A 17,073-nucleotide genomic window follows, 5' to 3' on the forward strand; every position below is an offset into this window, starting at 1 on the left:
TTATTTTACTACTATCTTCGTTTTTAGGCACACTTTCTCCTGACACAGGCATTTTTGTGAACGTTGTCTGGTTGGAGAACTTGGTTGTGAAAGTTGGGCAAGAGTGAATTTCAAAGGATAGCTGTAGTTCGGTTCACGTGTTGTTTCGAAAAGCACAAAACTGATAGATTCTCCTTCAAATGTGGGCTGAATAAGCTTAATTCCCCCTCCCTGGCTGCTAATCAGAGGAGACAACTTTGGATTAGGTGAACCAAGAGTCTGGTTTAGTAGATAGCACCTAAGTTCATATGCTTGAACTTCATTGGTATGATGTTGTTATGGGGCAGCTATCACGACAGGAAGAATCTCACAGCAACAATTGTTGTAGGGCCATGGTTCAGTGGTAGTTTCTGCTTTCTGTCTAGAGGATCCTTCATTTAATCCCTGCCATCTGTAGATTAGGCTAGTAGTGATCCCTGTCTAAAAGTGTGGAGAGCCACTGCCATTCACTATGGAGGAAGCCACTACTTCCCTCAAGGGACGCAGGTGGCACTGTGGGTTAAACCACAGAGCCTAGGACTTGCCGATCAGAAGGTCGGCGGTTCGAATCCCCGTGACGGGGTGAGCTCCTGCCAACCTAGCAGTTCGAAAGCACGTCAAAGTGCAAGTAGATAAATAGGTACCGCTCCGGCAGGAAGGTAAACGGCATTTCTGTGTGCTGCTCTGGTTTGTGGCTTAGTCATGTTGGCCACATGACCCGGAAGCTGTTTGCGGACAAACGCCGGCTCCCTCGGAATATAGACTCGGTCACGATTGGACCAAATGGTCAGGGGTCCCTTTACCTTTATCTTACTTCCCTCAAAGCATTCTGGGAGCTGTAGTTTGTTCAGGACACAGAGAGTTGTTGTGAGTATTGAGATTTCCATTCCCCCTTAAGGAGCAGATGTGTGGAACTGTTGCGTGTCACAAGTCTGTTTACATTCCAGCACAGCTTGCTGGGAATTACCATTATGTGTATAGCTTTTGTTTTTCCCGTTCTCTCTGAGAAGACGAAGAGAGAGAGAGAGACGACATGTTTCTTTGTCCTGATTTATGATTAATAAATCTGTAGTTGTAGTATGCTTTCACAAGCCTCAGGCCTATTCTGTTGTGCAGTGAGATCTGCTGATAGTGTGCCCCGGCTTTGAAGCCCGGGTTTCTGATTTACATCGGAGCAGAGGCCAATGGGTCTTCACAGCGGGACGGCTGGAAGGAGTCGGCCCAGCTGTGGCTAACCAGCGACCTCCCTGCCCTCTGCATGTCGATAGTGAGAACCTTATTTCCTTTGGAGAGCTACAATTCTCAAAGTTCCCTGGGAAGAGGGGTTGATCGATAAACCCCTCTAGGGTCTCTCAGATGGCTGAATAATGTTGATATAGGACAACTCAGAACTTTGGCAAAGAACAAGAGCTATAAGGTGCCCAAACCTTTAAAAACAGGACAAAAACCAACCAGCTTTATTGAAGCATTCAGCAAAAGATAGCAACAGAAAGAAACACAAACTGTGATTCAGAAGCTCACTAATCAGTCTGCAACTTTGGGTAGAATTAATTTGCAAAATAGGATGTTGGTGAGCTTTTTCCCCCCGTCTTCTTTGAAAAATTACATTAATGCCTGGGAAGTGATTAGAACATCTGGCATCATAAATATCTGGGTCGTCACATATGAAGTGGCCCTGGCAGTGTTGAAAGAATGGTTAATTGTGACTTTCCCATGGGAGATTATAGGTGGGAGACCCTTGGTGGGCCCTGTCAATCCGGGATCAGCTTATTTGGGCACCAGACCAATTAAACTAATTACAGCCTCCCCTTGGGAGGCTGGAAGCCTTGTGCCTTACGAAGATGGACAGATGCCAGCGAATTTGTGCATCCTGCCATCGGCCCCATAGAGGTCTGTCTGGACAGGTTTGGTGAAGTGTGACAGCCACCTGCTCTTGTCTTAAAAACAAACCCTCTGAGCTGAGATAAGAGATTTGGGGGCTGCGGTGGGATAACTCGGTGAAAACTTTAATTCAGTACTCCGTACCTGTGAGAAAGGTGGATTTCATGCTAGAGATCATTAGGAAAGAAGAAAATAAAGTCCTGATCACTGCACCTCAAAAGAGATGACAAGGAAGGAAAATGTGCAGAAAAGGGAATCAGATTTTTTATAAACTAAAATAATAAAATAAAATACAGTTGTACCTTGGATCTCAAACGCCTTGACTCCCAAACAAATCGGCTCCCAAACAATCAAAACCTGGAAGTGAATGTTTTCAAACATTCTTTTAGAAGCTGAACATCCGATGGGACTTCCACGGCTTCCAATTGGCTGCAGGAGCTTCCTGCAGCCAATCAGAAGCTGTTCTTTGGTTTCCGAATATTTTGGAAGTCCAACAGACATCCAGAACAGATTCCGTTAGACTTCCAAGGTATGACTGTAAAAATAATAATAATAATGTATATATACCCCCAATCATAAGAAATATCAGTGCCCTTCTTAAATCTCTGCTCTGGAGGGCTGGTGGGGGGAACCTAAAACAGATTTAGGGGCCACACAGGAGGAGGAGATGGGCAAGTTCCATTTCAAGCATAATAATAATTTGTGCAAGTGGAAATCCTTGCTCTGGTGGAATGAGTTATCTAGCACTACATTGGATACAAGCCAATGAAATTTAATTTGTCAAGCAAAAACCACCTGTCAAAGTTGGCCAATGGTGTGAAGAGATCAGGATCTGGTCCTCTCTGGGCCAAAATGGTTCCTGACCATTGTTTTAAGGTCTTCAAGCTGGGGGAGGAGAGGGAATCTGGGCTATCATGGATGTATTGAGCTATCATGGATGAGTAGGGTGACCCTGTTTTTGATCTCCACAGGAAGACAGTTGGCGTTTTCTGTTGCGGACCCAATGGAATCTCGAAAGCCCTCCACAAACTGAGCAACAGCAGCACCCCCTATGGGACGAGGTTTGAATACAACAAAGAATCCTTCAGCTGAAAGCCCCCGGGACCTAATAGGGACTGTTTGGAAGGCCTGAGTGCAATTGAAAAGACTTTGAAAGCGAGTGGCGGAATTAGCCTGACGTCGCATACCAAAGAGTAGCCAAAGTCTTTCGTCTGTGCATTTGTGTGTGTGTGTGTGTAATTTATAACTATTTAAAACTCTAGAAAGGCAAAGAAACAAAACGAAATATGTTCTAGCACGAAAGCCAAAATACCTTAGGAGTTGGCCGTTCATCTTTACAGAGGGCCTGAATTAGCTGAAGGCGATTAGAGACGCATAGTGTGGCTTATATGGCTGGCTTTAAGATCAATCTGTGCATTATTTGAAGTTTCTCCACCTCAGGGCAGCAGACCCTAGAAAGGGGCACTAGATTGATCAGGCTGAGGGGGGCGGGAAATGTATTGGAAGCAAAATGCTGCTCTGCGCTGGCAAATAAAGCAATTTTGAAACGGAAAGGCTTTGAGCAAAGTTGTTACAGGATTAATAGCAGAGGGGAAAGGTTCTGCAAGGTCCATGGGGGATCCCCCTGCTGCATATAGTTTGTAGGGAACAGATCACACCTGTTATATATGCAGACACTCACTCCAATACCCTGTTTATTGTGCGCTGCATGAGACTGAATACCTCTTTACACATTATGCTTTTCCACGTCTCCTGCGGTTTGAATGTTCATCTGTATCACAACAGATCATCTGATAAGGATCAATATCAATGGCTGAAACTGCCAAGGTGGGCACCTCGAGGGGAAGGAAGACCCTAGCAAAGGGATTTCCAGTGGGTCCCTATGCGAGGGTTTTCATACATAATGCAAATTAAATCGCAATCGCAAAAATTGCAACCTAACAGTTAACACAGGAGCATGGTCCCCTCACCCAAGTTCTGTCTCTTAAACTGGCCCTGGCAGGGTCTTCCCCAAGACCTTGTTTCCATTGTGCTGTTCAAGGAAAAGTAATTGGAAGCCCTTATAAACCACAGAAACACCATAAAGAGACAGAAACTTAATGGTTTTGAGGAATGGCACACATCATTTCAAATGCATATACAAAACAGTGTCACCCCCATCCTGCTTCAAAGTGTTCAGGGCCCGCAGAAAGAAGAAAACAAGCACCACTCCAACTGTGATGAGGTAAAGGTAAAAAAGGTAAAGGACCCCTGGATGGCTAAGTCCAGTCAAAGGCGACTATGAGGTGTGGCACTCATCTCGCTTTCAGGCTGAGGGAGCCAGCGTTTGTCCACAGACAGCTTTCCAGGTCATGTGGCCAGCAGGACTAAACCACTTCTGGCACAACGGAACACCGTGATGGAAACCAGAGCACACAGAAATGTTGTTTACCTTCCTGCCGCAGTGGTACCTATTTATCTACTTGCACTGGCGTGCTTTTGAACTGCTAGGTTGGCAGGAGCTGGGACAGAGCAACGGGAGCTCACTCCTTTGTGTGGATCTGAACTGCCAACCTTCTGATTGGCAAGCCCAAGAGGCTCAGGGGTTTAGACCACAGCGCCACCCGCACCCCCTCAATGCAGTCATATAAGCTGTTTGCCCATAATGGTTGCTTTCCTACTGAACATGTGCAGCATTATTAAAGTTAGCCAGTCAGGTGCAGTGGTTTGAATATCAGAGAAGGACCTGGGAGACCAGGGCGCAAATCCCCACTTGGCCATGCAGCTCCCTGGATGACCCTGGGCCTGTCGATGATTCTCAGGCTAACTTGCCTCATAGTGTTGTTGTGGGGATTGAGTGAGGAAGAGGTGAGCTATGTACCCCACTTTGAGCTCCTTGGAGATAAAAGTGGGATATAAGTTCAATAAATGAATGAATGCAGCATGGGGCACCCGGGAAGGCTGAAGTGATGAGATGATATATAGGAGAGAATAAAGGATGCTAGCAAACACCCCTTGGCTATTTCAAAAGTAAGGTATGCAAATAATAATAATAATAATAATAATAATAATAATAATAATAATAATAAATAATAAATAATAAATAATAATAATAATAATGTGTTCCCACCTTTGAGAATTTCAGGGGGGAAATCTCTTTGATAATTTTTTGCATGCATTTTTTAACATATTGATAAATGCAAGCGTCGTTGCACAGAACTGCTTGTTCTGTGCATGCAATGACATTTAAAGCTTTGTAGATTCCACCAATATTGGGGAAAATGTAATTACATTCCAGTATTCCTGTTGCAAAAAACAACTTCCCACCTCTAGTTCTTAAATCTACACCTTTTGCTTGGTGATTTGTATTATTCCTGCTGGGTGGAGAAGCCCTGGAGCTGCAGGTAAATTGTGTCATAACACATTTATCAAATGACAGAAGAAGCCACAGAAGAATTCAGGAAGTCGGAAAAGTATGGGAGGATGTTAATATTGATCAATATACTGCTGAACGGGAAGAGAGGCCTCCTGATTTATCATCTGTGCTTGTGTAAGAAATGCAAGAGGGGGAAGGATGTGATTTTTAACAGAGCAACCAGTGCTTTGAGCAGACACCTACCACTAGTTGTCTGACCTCACTTCGGTTCTTCGAAGAGTTCTGCATCCCTGTCTTTCCAGGAGAGGTACTTCTTCACACTGTACGCTGTTAAACTCTGGCATCCGTAGCCACAATATATACTGATGCAAATCAATGTGGATGGCTAAAACCTAGCTCAATTGGTTAGAGCGTGGTGTTGATAATGCCAAGGTTGCAGGTTCAATCCCCATATGAGAAAGCTTCATATTCCTGCATTTCAGGGGTTTGCACTAGAATGATCCTCAGGGTCCTTTCCAACTGTACAATTCTATGATTCTATAAACGGAGGTTAAACAAATGGTTTGAGGATAAGGCTCTCAGTTGCTGCTCACCAAGATGGCTATGTAGTACCTCCACTGTCAGAGGCAGTATACCTTACTATATCAGTTGCTGGAAATTATGGGAAGAGGACTGTTGCATCTGGTTGGGCACCGTGAGAATCAATGACTTCCCTTCTTCTCTTTCCATGGTTCATTTTGCATAACATAAATCCTGCATATTTTATATAAACCAAACCATTCCATAATCCCATTGTTACTTCCATCAAAACTTATTTACACTGTTGAATTTATCTTAATGCTGCCAGCGTTTCCAAGTGTACACAGTTATCCCCCCATATATTCAATAAACATTTTCCAATCTTCTTTAAACAAATGTTCTTCTTGTTCTCTTATTCTATAAGTTAGATCCTCAAGCTGTGCATATTCCAATAGTTAAAGTTGCCATTCTTCTTTGGTTGGGACCTTGCTTGTTTTCCATTTTGGGGCTAACTAAACACAGCCCTAAGGGATGCGGGTGGCACTGTGGGTTAAACCACTGAGCCTAGGACTTGCCGATCAGAAGGTTGGCGGTACGAATCCCCACGATGGGGTGAGCTCCCGTTGCTCGGTCCCTGCTCTGCCAACCTAGCAGTTCGAAAGCACATCAAAGTGCAAGTAGATAAATAGGGACCGCTCCGGCGGGAAGGTAAACGGTGTTTCCGTGCGCTGCTCTGGTTCGCCAGAAGCGGCTTAGTCATGCTGGCCACATGACCCAGAAGCTGTACGCCGGCTCCATCGGCCAATAAAGCGAGATGAGTGCCACAACCCCAGAGTCGGTCACGACTGAACCTAATGGCCAGGGGTCCCTGTACCCTTTACCTTAAACACGGCCCTGATCCAGCAGACTCATCTTATGAACTTATGCTCATTGATCCCATCTCCTGAACCAACCTTACCTGTGGGAGGTCCAAGACCAAGGACTGGACCAATACTGAGGACGGAAAGAACTCCATTCTGGAGAGCCAGTGAAAAGCCCATAAGCAGCGCCTGAGCACAACAGAACTTTGCCCTCCTGTCGTTTCCATAAACTGGCATTCAGAAGCACACTGCCTCTGACAGAGGAGGTAAAACACAACCACCAGGTTTAGCAGCTACTGATAAGTCTTTGCATGCACATCTAATCATGTTCAACAGGGACTGAATGAGCATCATGACGTGCCTCTGTGTTGCATCGACTGGTGCACACTTTGCTGGGCTGGGTGTGAGGTGAATATCTATCTGGGAAAGAACATGACTGATGCCAACACACTGTGCCTGCCTGCATTAAGCATCTGCATTTGGCTTTTGAATGTCACTGCCTTCTTAACTCCTTTGTCGCCAGTTATGTAAAGCAGTTCTCTGAGTGTAAACGGACCTGACGGTTTGATAAATAAATATTGGGCTATTTGTTTGCTGACCCCAGGTAAGGACAAGTTGGAAGGCGAGAAGTGGAGTTACATAAATGTCTGGTGTACATTGGAGCACAAGGAGGAGAATGAGAGGCAGAGAGAGAGAGAGAGAGAGAGAGAGAGAGAGAGAGAGAGGGAGGGAGAGACAGGCTGGCAGGCTGCTGCTGCATTGCTTCAGTCGCACGGGCCGCACATTAAAATTCTGTCATTGCAAGGTCATTGCGCCAGTCTTCTGATCCTCATCTGCCCTCCTCCCTTTGGGCACAGAACTTGGGCATGAAAATGAGAGTGCAAGCCTGCCTCTGCCGACAAATGGAGCGATGCATCTTCAATCTGTCGCAGGGCATCGCTGGCCCCAGATGTCCCTTTGGGGAAGATTGCATCATGATGATACTGCTGTCCAATTTGTCATTCTCACCCACCCACCCCGTTGCAAGGAAGAGGGTTGTTTGAACTCTGAGCGATGCAACGTTGATCTGGAGAGGGTGAATACCTGAGTCCTGGCATTAATAATCCTAGTGGTATGTTGCCTCTCGGCAGCCTCTTCCGGTGAGAATGTCCTGGTGTGCACTCACAATGAACACTGTGTGTGTGTGTGATTAGGGATGCTGTGTGCTGCTCTCCCGAAACTCCTGGGAAGAAGCCACTAGAGACAAAAGAAAATAGACACAATGGGGAGAAGCACAGAAGCCCTGGGATGATCTTATGGGATTATTGCTGTGGGTTAAACCACTGAGCCTAGGACTTGCCGATCAGAAGGTCGGCGGTTCGGATCCCATGACGGGGTGAACTCCCATTGCTCGGTCCCTGCTCCTGCCAACCTAGCAGTTCGAAAGCACGCCAAAAAAAGGTGCAAGTAGATAAATAGGTACCACTCTGGCAGGAAGGTAAATGGCATTTCCGTGCGCTGCTCTGTTTCGCCTGAAGTGGCTTAGTCATGCTGGCCACATGACCCGGAATCTGTATGTCAGCTCCCTCGGCCAATAAAGCGGGATGAGTGCTGCAAACCCAGAGTTGGCCACGACTGGACCTAATGGTCAGGGGTCCCTTTACCTTTACCTTTATAATGATCAGTTAGCCTATGTTGTGCATATGTCTATATGTCTATACGCCAGCTGTGCAGAGATTGGTTGCCCATGGGCTAGTTACATTTGCAAGCAATTGCTTCCAATAACATGGCACCTCTGGGTGAATTTCACATGGCCACTGTGAGCATGACCCTCACGTCACCCGCCTTTCCCATTTCTTTATGACCATGTTAAAAAAAACACCAGGAGTTTGTGCAACTGTTCGCTTTGCAATGAAAAACTGCATGCCCTGATACCTCTCTGTGCTTCCAGAAGTCACTGTTTCAGTAGGTTAAATGAGAACGTACTGGCTTACCACGTCACCCAGTTTTTCAAGTTGGAGGTGCTGCTTCTTGAAAGGCAACTGCCATTGCAGGTGTAGCAGCTGCCGAATGTTGTTTTGCTTGCACTGGGGTTTTGCAAGCAGGGGTGGTGGTGGAGGAGGAGAGGATTGTTAGAGGCAGCAGTTTGGAGGGAAGTAATTGTGGGCAGAGAAGAGGACACAATATCACAAGCCATTTAAAACCACTCACGATCGCAATCCTGTTGTCCTCATGAAATTGTCAGTAGCCATCCAGAATTGTAACCGAACACCAGGATTTGTTTCCTGCGATATTACAGAATCCACCCTGCCGTTGTTTTCCTGTCATCACTCACCAAAGCATCGTTTTTCCATAGAAAGTACTACAGCATTGTAATTTGGTCGAAGGACATGACTTCTTTAAACACACACACGCACACACACATACACGGCAGTTTAGAAGTGAAGTCACATTCTCCAGGAAAATTTACAGTACCATTGATTGCCTGAGAGTCTCTGCCTCACTGTTTTCTTGTAAATTTACCACCAGGCAATTAGAATGGGCAGGTCAATTTCTCTTGCACCCTCAAGAGAGAATATTTCTTACACATGCTTTAAAGACTTCTGAAACAAGGCTGATTTGAGGGCCATGTTTTCAGGAGGTAAAATGGTGGGGTGGATAAATTCTTTACCAGTTCAGAATTTGTAGCAAGTGGATGTTGTTGTTGCTGCTGCTGCTGTGATGTGTAGAGCACACACCCCCAACTATAAAAAGGTCCCAAATACCTAAAAAGCAGCTGCCCTTAATAACAATTTCTCTGGGATGTTCTGATCAGCAGAAGGTTTGTCCTGGTAGTTTTGCCACCCTCAGAAGTGGCCAAGGAGATGTCTTTCTCTGTCGCAGATCGTAAAAATGGAACTCCCTCCCCAAAGAGGTGCGTCCAACATCTTCCTTGTATAGTTTATGTTGAAGATGCTTTTCTTTACCTTGGCATTTCACAGTTTAGGTGTTTTGTTTTGTGGGACTTGCTCTGTGTAAGACTTGGGTGAATAATAATAATAATAATAATAATAATAATAATAATAATAAAATTATTATTCATACCTCGCCCATCCGGATGGGTTTCCCCAGCCACTGTGGGTGGCTCCCAACAGGATATTAAAAACACGATAAAAGATGAAACATTTAAAACTTGCCTAAACAGGGCTCCCTTCAGATGTCTTCCTAAAGTCAGATAGTTGTTTATTTCCTTGACATCTGGTGAGAGGCTGTTCCACTACTGAGAAGGCCCTCTGCCTGGTTCCCTATAATCTCACTTCTTGCAGTGAGGGAATCACCAGAAGCCCCTCGGAGCTGGACCTCTGTGTCCAGGCTGAACGATGAGGGTGGTATACTGGGCCGAAGCCATTTAGGGCTTTAAAGGTCAACACAACACTTTTTAATAATTGCAACTGTTTTGTCTGTTCTTATAACTGTCTGTCTTGTTTTTGTAGCCTACCCTGGCTCCTTACAGTGAAGGGAGAGGAAGAAATCTCATTGGTAAAATAAATACAAATAAACGATATACCTGGGAAGACTTGGAAAATGTCGGGAACAAGTTAAACACACCAGTCGTGGCTGGTAGGGCAGAAAGGAGGGAGGCCAACAGTAGGTGGCGCAAGAGCAGAGCCAACTCATTCCTGTTTTCTCCCCATCCTCCTCTCTGTTGAGACTAAAGGGGAAGAACCTCACAGTTGGCCAATGTGGCTATAAGTATGAAGGGAAGGTTGGCTGAGGTTGATGGGGAAGAGCCGTGTTTTCCCTTATGGACCAGCCGTCACTGCAACAAGGTCTAAGACCACACTGTGCGATGCATTGCATCTTCCCATCCAAGTCTGCCTGAGCATTAGCTCATTCATCTGAGGTTTTTATCAAGCTACCCTTACTCACGAGGTAAGCTGAGTGGCTGCAAGGGACAGGGGCATTTACATGGTTGTCCTTCTGTTAGCAGAACTCCCTTTCTGGCAGAGTTTGAGAGGGGAGTGCTGGCAAGGTGCCCTCCATGAAGCCCCTCTCCTATATCACTGGACCTTCCTGGTGGGGGCAGCAGCAGCAGCAAAAACACCAGCCACCATTGGGCAGCTGGCTCTGGGAGCCACCAATTTCCCACAGTGCCTCAGAGTGATGTAACATTGGGGGCACTGTGCAGCATTGAAATGGGAGGTGCCAAGCCACCAATTGACCTGCAGTGACCAGAAAACTGCAAGAAACTGACTGAAAAGAAGATATGAGCATATATGTGGACCTGCCGGGTACTGGGACATCTCCTTCCTAGAGACATACTTTGGTGTCTTCTTGGTACCTAATAAAAACCGGCGTGTCCGCTCAGACATTTGATGGCATTTAATTCTTCCAACTCCATCCTCCTTTTGTGGGATTTTATCTGCTCTGCTGTGTTCTGCAATTTTATGCAATTGGTTTTAATTACAGCCATTATAAAAACTGTAAGTTGTTTTGATATTGGGAGCTGCCTAGCAAGGTCGAATGCTTTCCTCTTCTTTTCTTTTAAGAATCTGAAAATGTTTTATCAGAAGCACCCTAGGACTTTATCCAGAAAATGCTGGTATTTCTCAAAGTCTCTTTTGCTCTGCTCCAAGTTACACACTGCAGTCATTTATTTTCTTCCCTGCTCATATCTCTTGGTTCAGAGATGCCTTTGGCACATTGATTTACACACACACACACACACACACACACACACACACACCAGCTCACTCCGTTGCCATTTCCCACTGAATGACTGGTTTAGCCTGCCAATACAATGGGTTCAGGTGCAGATTTCACTGCGCCTACCTATTAACAGTCTGTGAAGTGCAGGAAAACTTTCTGTGCGGCTCGGCCACTGAGATTAAAAGGTTCTGCAGCCACCTGCTTTTATTCATATTGATTGTGGCAGTTGCCGAGAGTGGGCTTGGCAGAGAGCTCCAGCATTATGAAAATGGATCACCATAAAGAGAAGCTTTTGACAAAGTGCTCATGAAGCAATGAATATTCTCTCCCCCCCCCCTCCCCGGCTGTTAACGGTCAGGAAACTGTTTGTGGCTTTGCAGCAAACCTCGTCAAGCTCGCAATGCCACTGGAATGTTTAAATAGGAAAAGAATTTCAGAACTCTTGCAGACCCATTTGTTTGAGCTTCACTGTGATTTTGTCCGGGAGGCTAAGATAGGGTTTCCTATTTTCCTGGACATGTCCAGGATTGTCCAGGATCTCAAGGACGGAATTAGCGTCCGGTGTGTGTGTGTCAGGAAATCAACAAAAAGTCTGGATTTTTAAATTTTTTCCTCAACATTTCTTTGGGTGAAATATGGCAACGCTAACTAAGAGAACTCAGAGACAGTTCTGTATTTCATGGCTGAACTGAAGTACATTTGTAGCCGTGATACGGCAGCCATGTGATAGTAACACCTGATCTCTTTCCTAAGCTTAAAATTAATCATGGGGCAGGGATGCTCAAGGGACGCAGGTGGCACTGTGGGTTAAACCACAGAGCCTAGGACTTGCTGATCAGAAGGTCGGTGGTTCGAATCCCCACGACGGGGTGAGCTCCCGTTGCTCGGTCCCTGCTCCTGCCAAGCTAGCAGTTCAAAAGCACGTCAAAGTGCAAGTAGATAAATAGGTACCGCTCTGGTGGGAAGGTAAATGGTGTTTCCGTGTGCTGCTCTGGTTCACCAGAAGTGGCTTAGTGATGCTGGCCACATGACCCAGAAGCTGTACACCGGCTCCCTCGGCCAATAAAATGAGATGAGCGCCGCAACCCCAGTGTCACCCGTGACTAGACTTAATGGTCAGGGGTCCCTTTACCCTATACCTTTAGGGATGCTCAACGATTTCCTTTGGTCTGGATTTGTAAAGAAACCATCCTTATTGACACTTCCTGGACCTTTGTATCTCTCTGAATATTGTGAAAACTTTTCTCTCACACACAAAAGGAATGTAAACATACATGCCATTGGTTGAAATGCATTTCTTGTTGTTTTTTAAAGATCAAAAATAAAGTGAATTTGTGTGCATTTATTTTGATTTATTTTTTTTAAAAAAACCACACACTTATGGGGAAATGGCACGGAGCAGCCTTATCAATGGACACACAGAAAATGGATATAGAGCACAAAGATACCATTCTTGTCATGTGTGGGCTTGGATCAGGAGGGCATGAGGAGGTAACTCATTTTCTTGACCAAATTTTCCCCTGAGTTGCTAATAGCCATCTTGCTGAAGTAAAGGCAGCTAATGACATTGGCTATTAGCTGCTTGGAGTAGGAGGCATTTTGACTGGGAAGATGGTGGGAAATGGGGTTCAATACCCAATACATTCCATGGCTCCCCCAAGCTGAGGTCCAATATTGTGTTGGCCACTATCAAACTTTGGAAAATGCATTGTGGGCATTTGATAGTGGACCACCCATATCATGATGGCTTTGACTTTAGCCACTGGGGCTTGGCAGCTATTATAAGTGTGACTGATACGTTACATGCTGATAATCTTCGCTCTCCATGAGCAGAGGTTGTGTCTCCTCCGAGATTCTTTTCTTCCTTCGACAACTGAGAGAGATGACTCCAGCGACCAACGTGGCTATAATGGCTCCCACAACAGCCGCTCCCAACAGCCAAGGCCAGATCTGGCGGGCTTGCTCCAAGTAAGGGACCAAAAAATTCTGGAAGGGGTTGGCTGCACAGGAAGACAAAGGGAGAAAATGCTCTTGATTACACATGAAGAAATGGTACCTCGGGTTACATACACTTCAGGTTACAGGTGCTTCAGGTTACAGACTACACTAACCCAGAAATAGATTAAGAACTTTGCTTCAGGATGAGAACAGAAATCGTGCTCTGGCGGCACGCCAGCAGGGAGAGGCCCCATTAGCTAAAGTGGTACCTCAGGTTAAGAACAGTTTCAGGTTAAGAACAGACCTCTGGAAGGAATTAAGTTCTTAACCCGAGGTACCACTGTAACAGGGCAATCTGAAGCTCTAAAAGGGGCGAAATTCTCACAGTGAAGTGGTTCCTACAGCTGTGTTGCTTCCACCTTACAGTTGCAAAGTTCTTGATGTGCCAAGTTGTACATTTGACTAGGGGGAAACTGGACTTGAGTTCAGGGCTTGTAGGAGCGCCAATCAGAGAATACCCTGTTGCATTTTTCAGCTTTCAATGTCCAAAAAATGAGGGGTGCTAAAACACACACACCATGATTTAGGAATTCAAAAGATGCTTTGGTTAAATTAATATAATTTAGTTTCGCTCTGCAAGTGAAATGTGTGTAAAAGCATAGAAGTCACTAAAAACTGATCGCCAAGTATTTGCAGCGATATTATTTATTTATTTAGTGTTACCTGACATTTTCAGAAGGGAAAATTAAAATCTTTGGCTTTCAGAAAGCACTTTATGTGCTCCTTCGTCAAATGTAGGCTTACCAAGCTAAATGTTGCCCGATCACAAGAAAATAATGGCAGATTTTAATTCCTCTCACCCCAAAACACATATTTTTAAGACTCCTCACTGAATAAATTGTTGACCTTTAAAGCCCTAAATGGCCTTGGCCCAGTATACCTGAAGGAGCATCTCCACCCCCATCATTCTGCCCAGACGCAGAGTTCCAGCGCTGAGGGCCTTTTGCCAGTTCCCTCATTGCGAGAAGCACAGTTACAGGGAACCAGGCAGAGGGTCTTCTCGGTATAGGCACCCACCCTGTGGAATGCCTTCCCATCAGATGTCAAAGAGATAAACAACTACCTGACATTTAGAAGACATCTGAAGGCAGCCTTGTTCAGGGAAGCTTTGAATGTTTGATGACTATTGTATTTTAATATTTTGTTGGAAGCCACCCAGAGTGGCTGGGGAAGTCCAGCCAGATGGGCAGGCTATAAATAATAAATTATTATTGTTTATATTATTATTATTGGAGCAGAGAGGTGAAGAAGGCAGTGACAGGCAAGGGATTCTTTTGAGTTTGAATTGGACACTCCCACTAACCTCATGGGAGGGGTATTTCCAGGACTAAGGTGAAACTGTGTGACATTTTGATGTATTTTTAATCCTTGTTGGAAGCCACCCAGAGTGGCTGGGGAAACCCAAAACGTTCAGCTTCTGAGACACTCGAAAACCGAGGTTCCACTGTATTGGGGAGAAATGTGCTTAATAAGCAGGCATATGTCAGCAATAAATGCTTGCCAAAAGTGCCAAGTTAAAACTGCATAGAGAACCATGTTGCTTGGGAGAATTTCACACTAGAACGATGACAATTTTCATGGCGGGGGGGGGGGGGGACATTCCACAGATTGCTGCTGAAAAGAACTGAAGTTGAGATTGGAACAATGAGAAACTTGGAGAACTGAAACTGACTGGTGTGCCCGTTCCTAGCCGTACCTACTGCTGGCACAGAACCCCCAACAGATGGTCCTCAAGGGGGTGAAGCCCTTGGCAGAATCATAGAATCATGGAATGGCAGAGCAGGAAGGGACAACAAGGTTCATCTCATCCAACCCCCTGCAATGCAGGAATCTCAGCAAAATCTCAGGAAAACAACTGGCCATTTATGCCATAAAGAAAGGAGTCTGCTAGTCTAAGGGTTAAAGGTTCCATTAGTGCATAAGCTCAGGGGAGTTGATTTCATAATCGGTTCCCGGCTTCCCCTCCTTTGCTCCCAATTTCCATCTTCCATGAAATATTTGCATCTGTAATCATATTCACAACAGGCCCACTTCTGAGCTCTCCAGCTGATAGTTACCTGCTCTAAAAGGCGTGAAAGGAAATCATAATTACTTTCCAAAAACTGGCTGTTTATGCCCGTTAATGTTAATTAAATCAATGCAGATAACACTTGCAATAAGCCACACCGTTTTCAATGTGCGTCCCCTCCCCCATAAGGGGGATTCCCCCCTCCCCCTCTCCTACACTTCTCTTCTCAATTACCTTTATTTTCCTCTCCCGCCACAGCCAGAAGAAATCCCAGTGGCTAAAGTCCTCTTCCTAATCTTTTATTTTAGCTTGACATTTTAATTCCTATTCTCCCCTGTCACACCTTACTGCGAGTTAAACACACAGACACCTCTCTCCGGGGAGATGTTTCTGATGCACTGTCAATTCTAATTAATTGACATTTTATTTAATCCCCGTGGTACTACTTCACAGTCAGGACCACAAAAGCAGGTGTGTTTTTTTCTGGAATGAGATTGTGCAAAATAGTTCATGCCGTTGTGGTTTGTCCCAGTTCTACCTTCAAAGGGCAAAACCCCACGGCACTTTGGGATAAATCAGAAACAACAGCATTCTATAAAATGACCATGCAATCACACCAGGAAAATCTAAACCTAAAATCTAAACCTAAAATAATGGTTTGTATTTGCATTTGACTTGAGCCTTTGTTTTGATGAGGAATAGCCAATATGGTTGCTTCCAGATGCTACTGAACTACAAGGCCCATCATCCTTGACCACTGGCCATTCCAGTGGATGAGCTATGGGAGCTGTACATAGTCCTACAACCTCTGGAAGCAACCATATTGGCTATTCCTTTTCAAAACAAAGGCTCAAGTCAGATGCAAACACCAAACCATTATTTGTCATAAATAAATGAGTCTCTTGCTTCCCCCTGCAACTTCCTTGTTCCAAGCAAAGCATCTCATTCCTCTGAGCCCAACAAACCATGGCTTGTATAAACCGTGAAGGTAAAGGTAAAGGGACCCCTGACCATTAGGTCCAGTCATGGACGACTCTGGGGTTGCGGCACTCATCTCGCTTTATTGGCCGAGGGAGCTGGCGTACAGCTTCCGGGTCATGTGGCCAGCATGACTAAGCCACTTCTGGTGAACCAGAGCAGCACACAGAAACACCGTTTACCTTCCCACTGGAGCGGTACCTATTTATCTACTTGCACTTTGACGTGCTTTCGAACTGCTAGGTGGGCAGGAGCAGAGACCGAGCAACGGGAGCTCACCCCATCACGGGGATTCGAACCGCCGACCTTCTGATCGGCAAGTCCTAGGCTCTGTGGTTTAACCCACAGTGCCACCCACATCCCATAAACTATAAATCATAGTTTGCATGAACACCAGAAAAAGAAACCATGGTTGAGTTGTGGTTTCCACTTCTCATCCAACTGAAAAGTAAACTCTAGTCAAGCATCATCTCCTCACTCAATTAACCACATATTAATTAACCACGAGAGGGAGGAATTGTCCCCACAGACTGCAGCCGCACTGCTGTGTCCCAGTCAGCACCCACCTCCACTGCTACCAATGCGCTGAAGGAGAAAATCAACAGAGGCAGCCTGTTTTATGTGGATAGGCTCTTCCAGGGATTGAGAACCTCCCTCTTCAGACCATCTTAAAAACAAGGGAGGTGGGTGGGGAATGCGGTACAGTCCCACTTCCTCGCACAACACTAAACAATGCCCCAAACAGAGCTTCTGTCTTATGCCCGGTCAAATGCAATGGCTTGTACACT

At 45.4% G+C, this 17,073-nt stretch overlaps 2 protein-coding genes and 1 long non-coding RNA gene across 6 annotated transcripts in view; 1 reads left to right on the forward strand and 2 right to left on the reverse strand.

Annotated features, from left to right (window-relative positions):
* Window positions 1-3,452, forward strand: part of NOX4 (NADPH oxidase 4) — a 104,855-nt gene extending 101,403 nt beyond the window's left edge. For all 4 annotated transcript variants that reach the window (XM_083736817.1, XM_083736814.1, XM_083736815.1 and 1 more), the window contains one exon: window positions 2,871-3,452. In XM_083736817.1, coding sequence (XP_083592943.1) covers window positions 2,871-2,991 — 121 coding nt within the window. In that variant the 3' untranslated portion in view covers window positions 2,992-3,452. The remainder of the gene's footprint in view (window positions 1-2,870) is intronic.
* The window catches only part of LOC310844026, a 69,708-nt gene continuing 54,240 nt past the window's right edge, over window positions 1,606-17,073 (reverse strand). Inside the window, exon 2 of the long non-coding RNA XR_014563894.1 lies at window positions 1,606-2,256. This is a non-coding gene — a long non-coding RNA (uncharacterized lncRNA). The remainder of the gene's footprint in view (window positions 2,257-17,073) is intronic.
* TYR (tyrosinase) overlaps window positions 12,629-17,073 on the reverse strand; it is a 54,485-nt gene continuing 50,040 nt past the window's right edge. Inside the window, exon 5 of the mRNA XM_083736851.1 lies at window positions 12,629-13,301. Within this exon, the coding sequence (XP_083592977.1) occupies window positions 13,081-13,301 (221 nt within the window). The 3' untranslated portion in view covers window positions 12,629-13,080. The remainder of the gene's footprint in view (window positions 13,302-17,073) is intronic.

The sequence above is a fragment of the Podarcis gaigeae genome (genome assembly GCF_964106915.1).
Source record: "Podarcis gaigeae genome assembly, chromosome: 4".
In the NCBI taxonomy this organism is placed as follows: Eukaryota; Metazoa; Chordata; class Lepidosauria; order Squamata; family Lacertidae; genus Podarcis; species Podarcis gaigeae.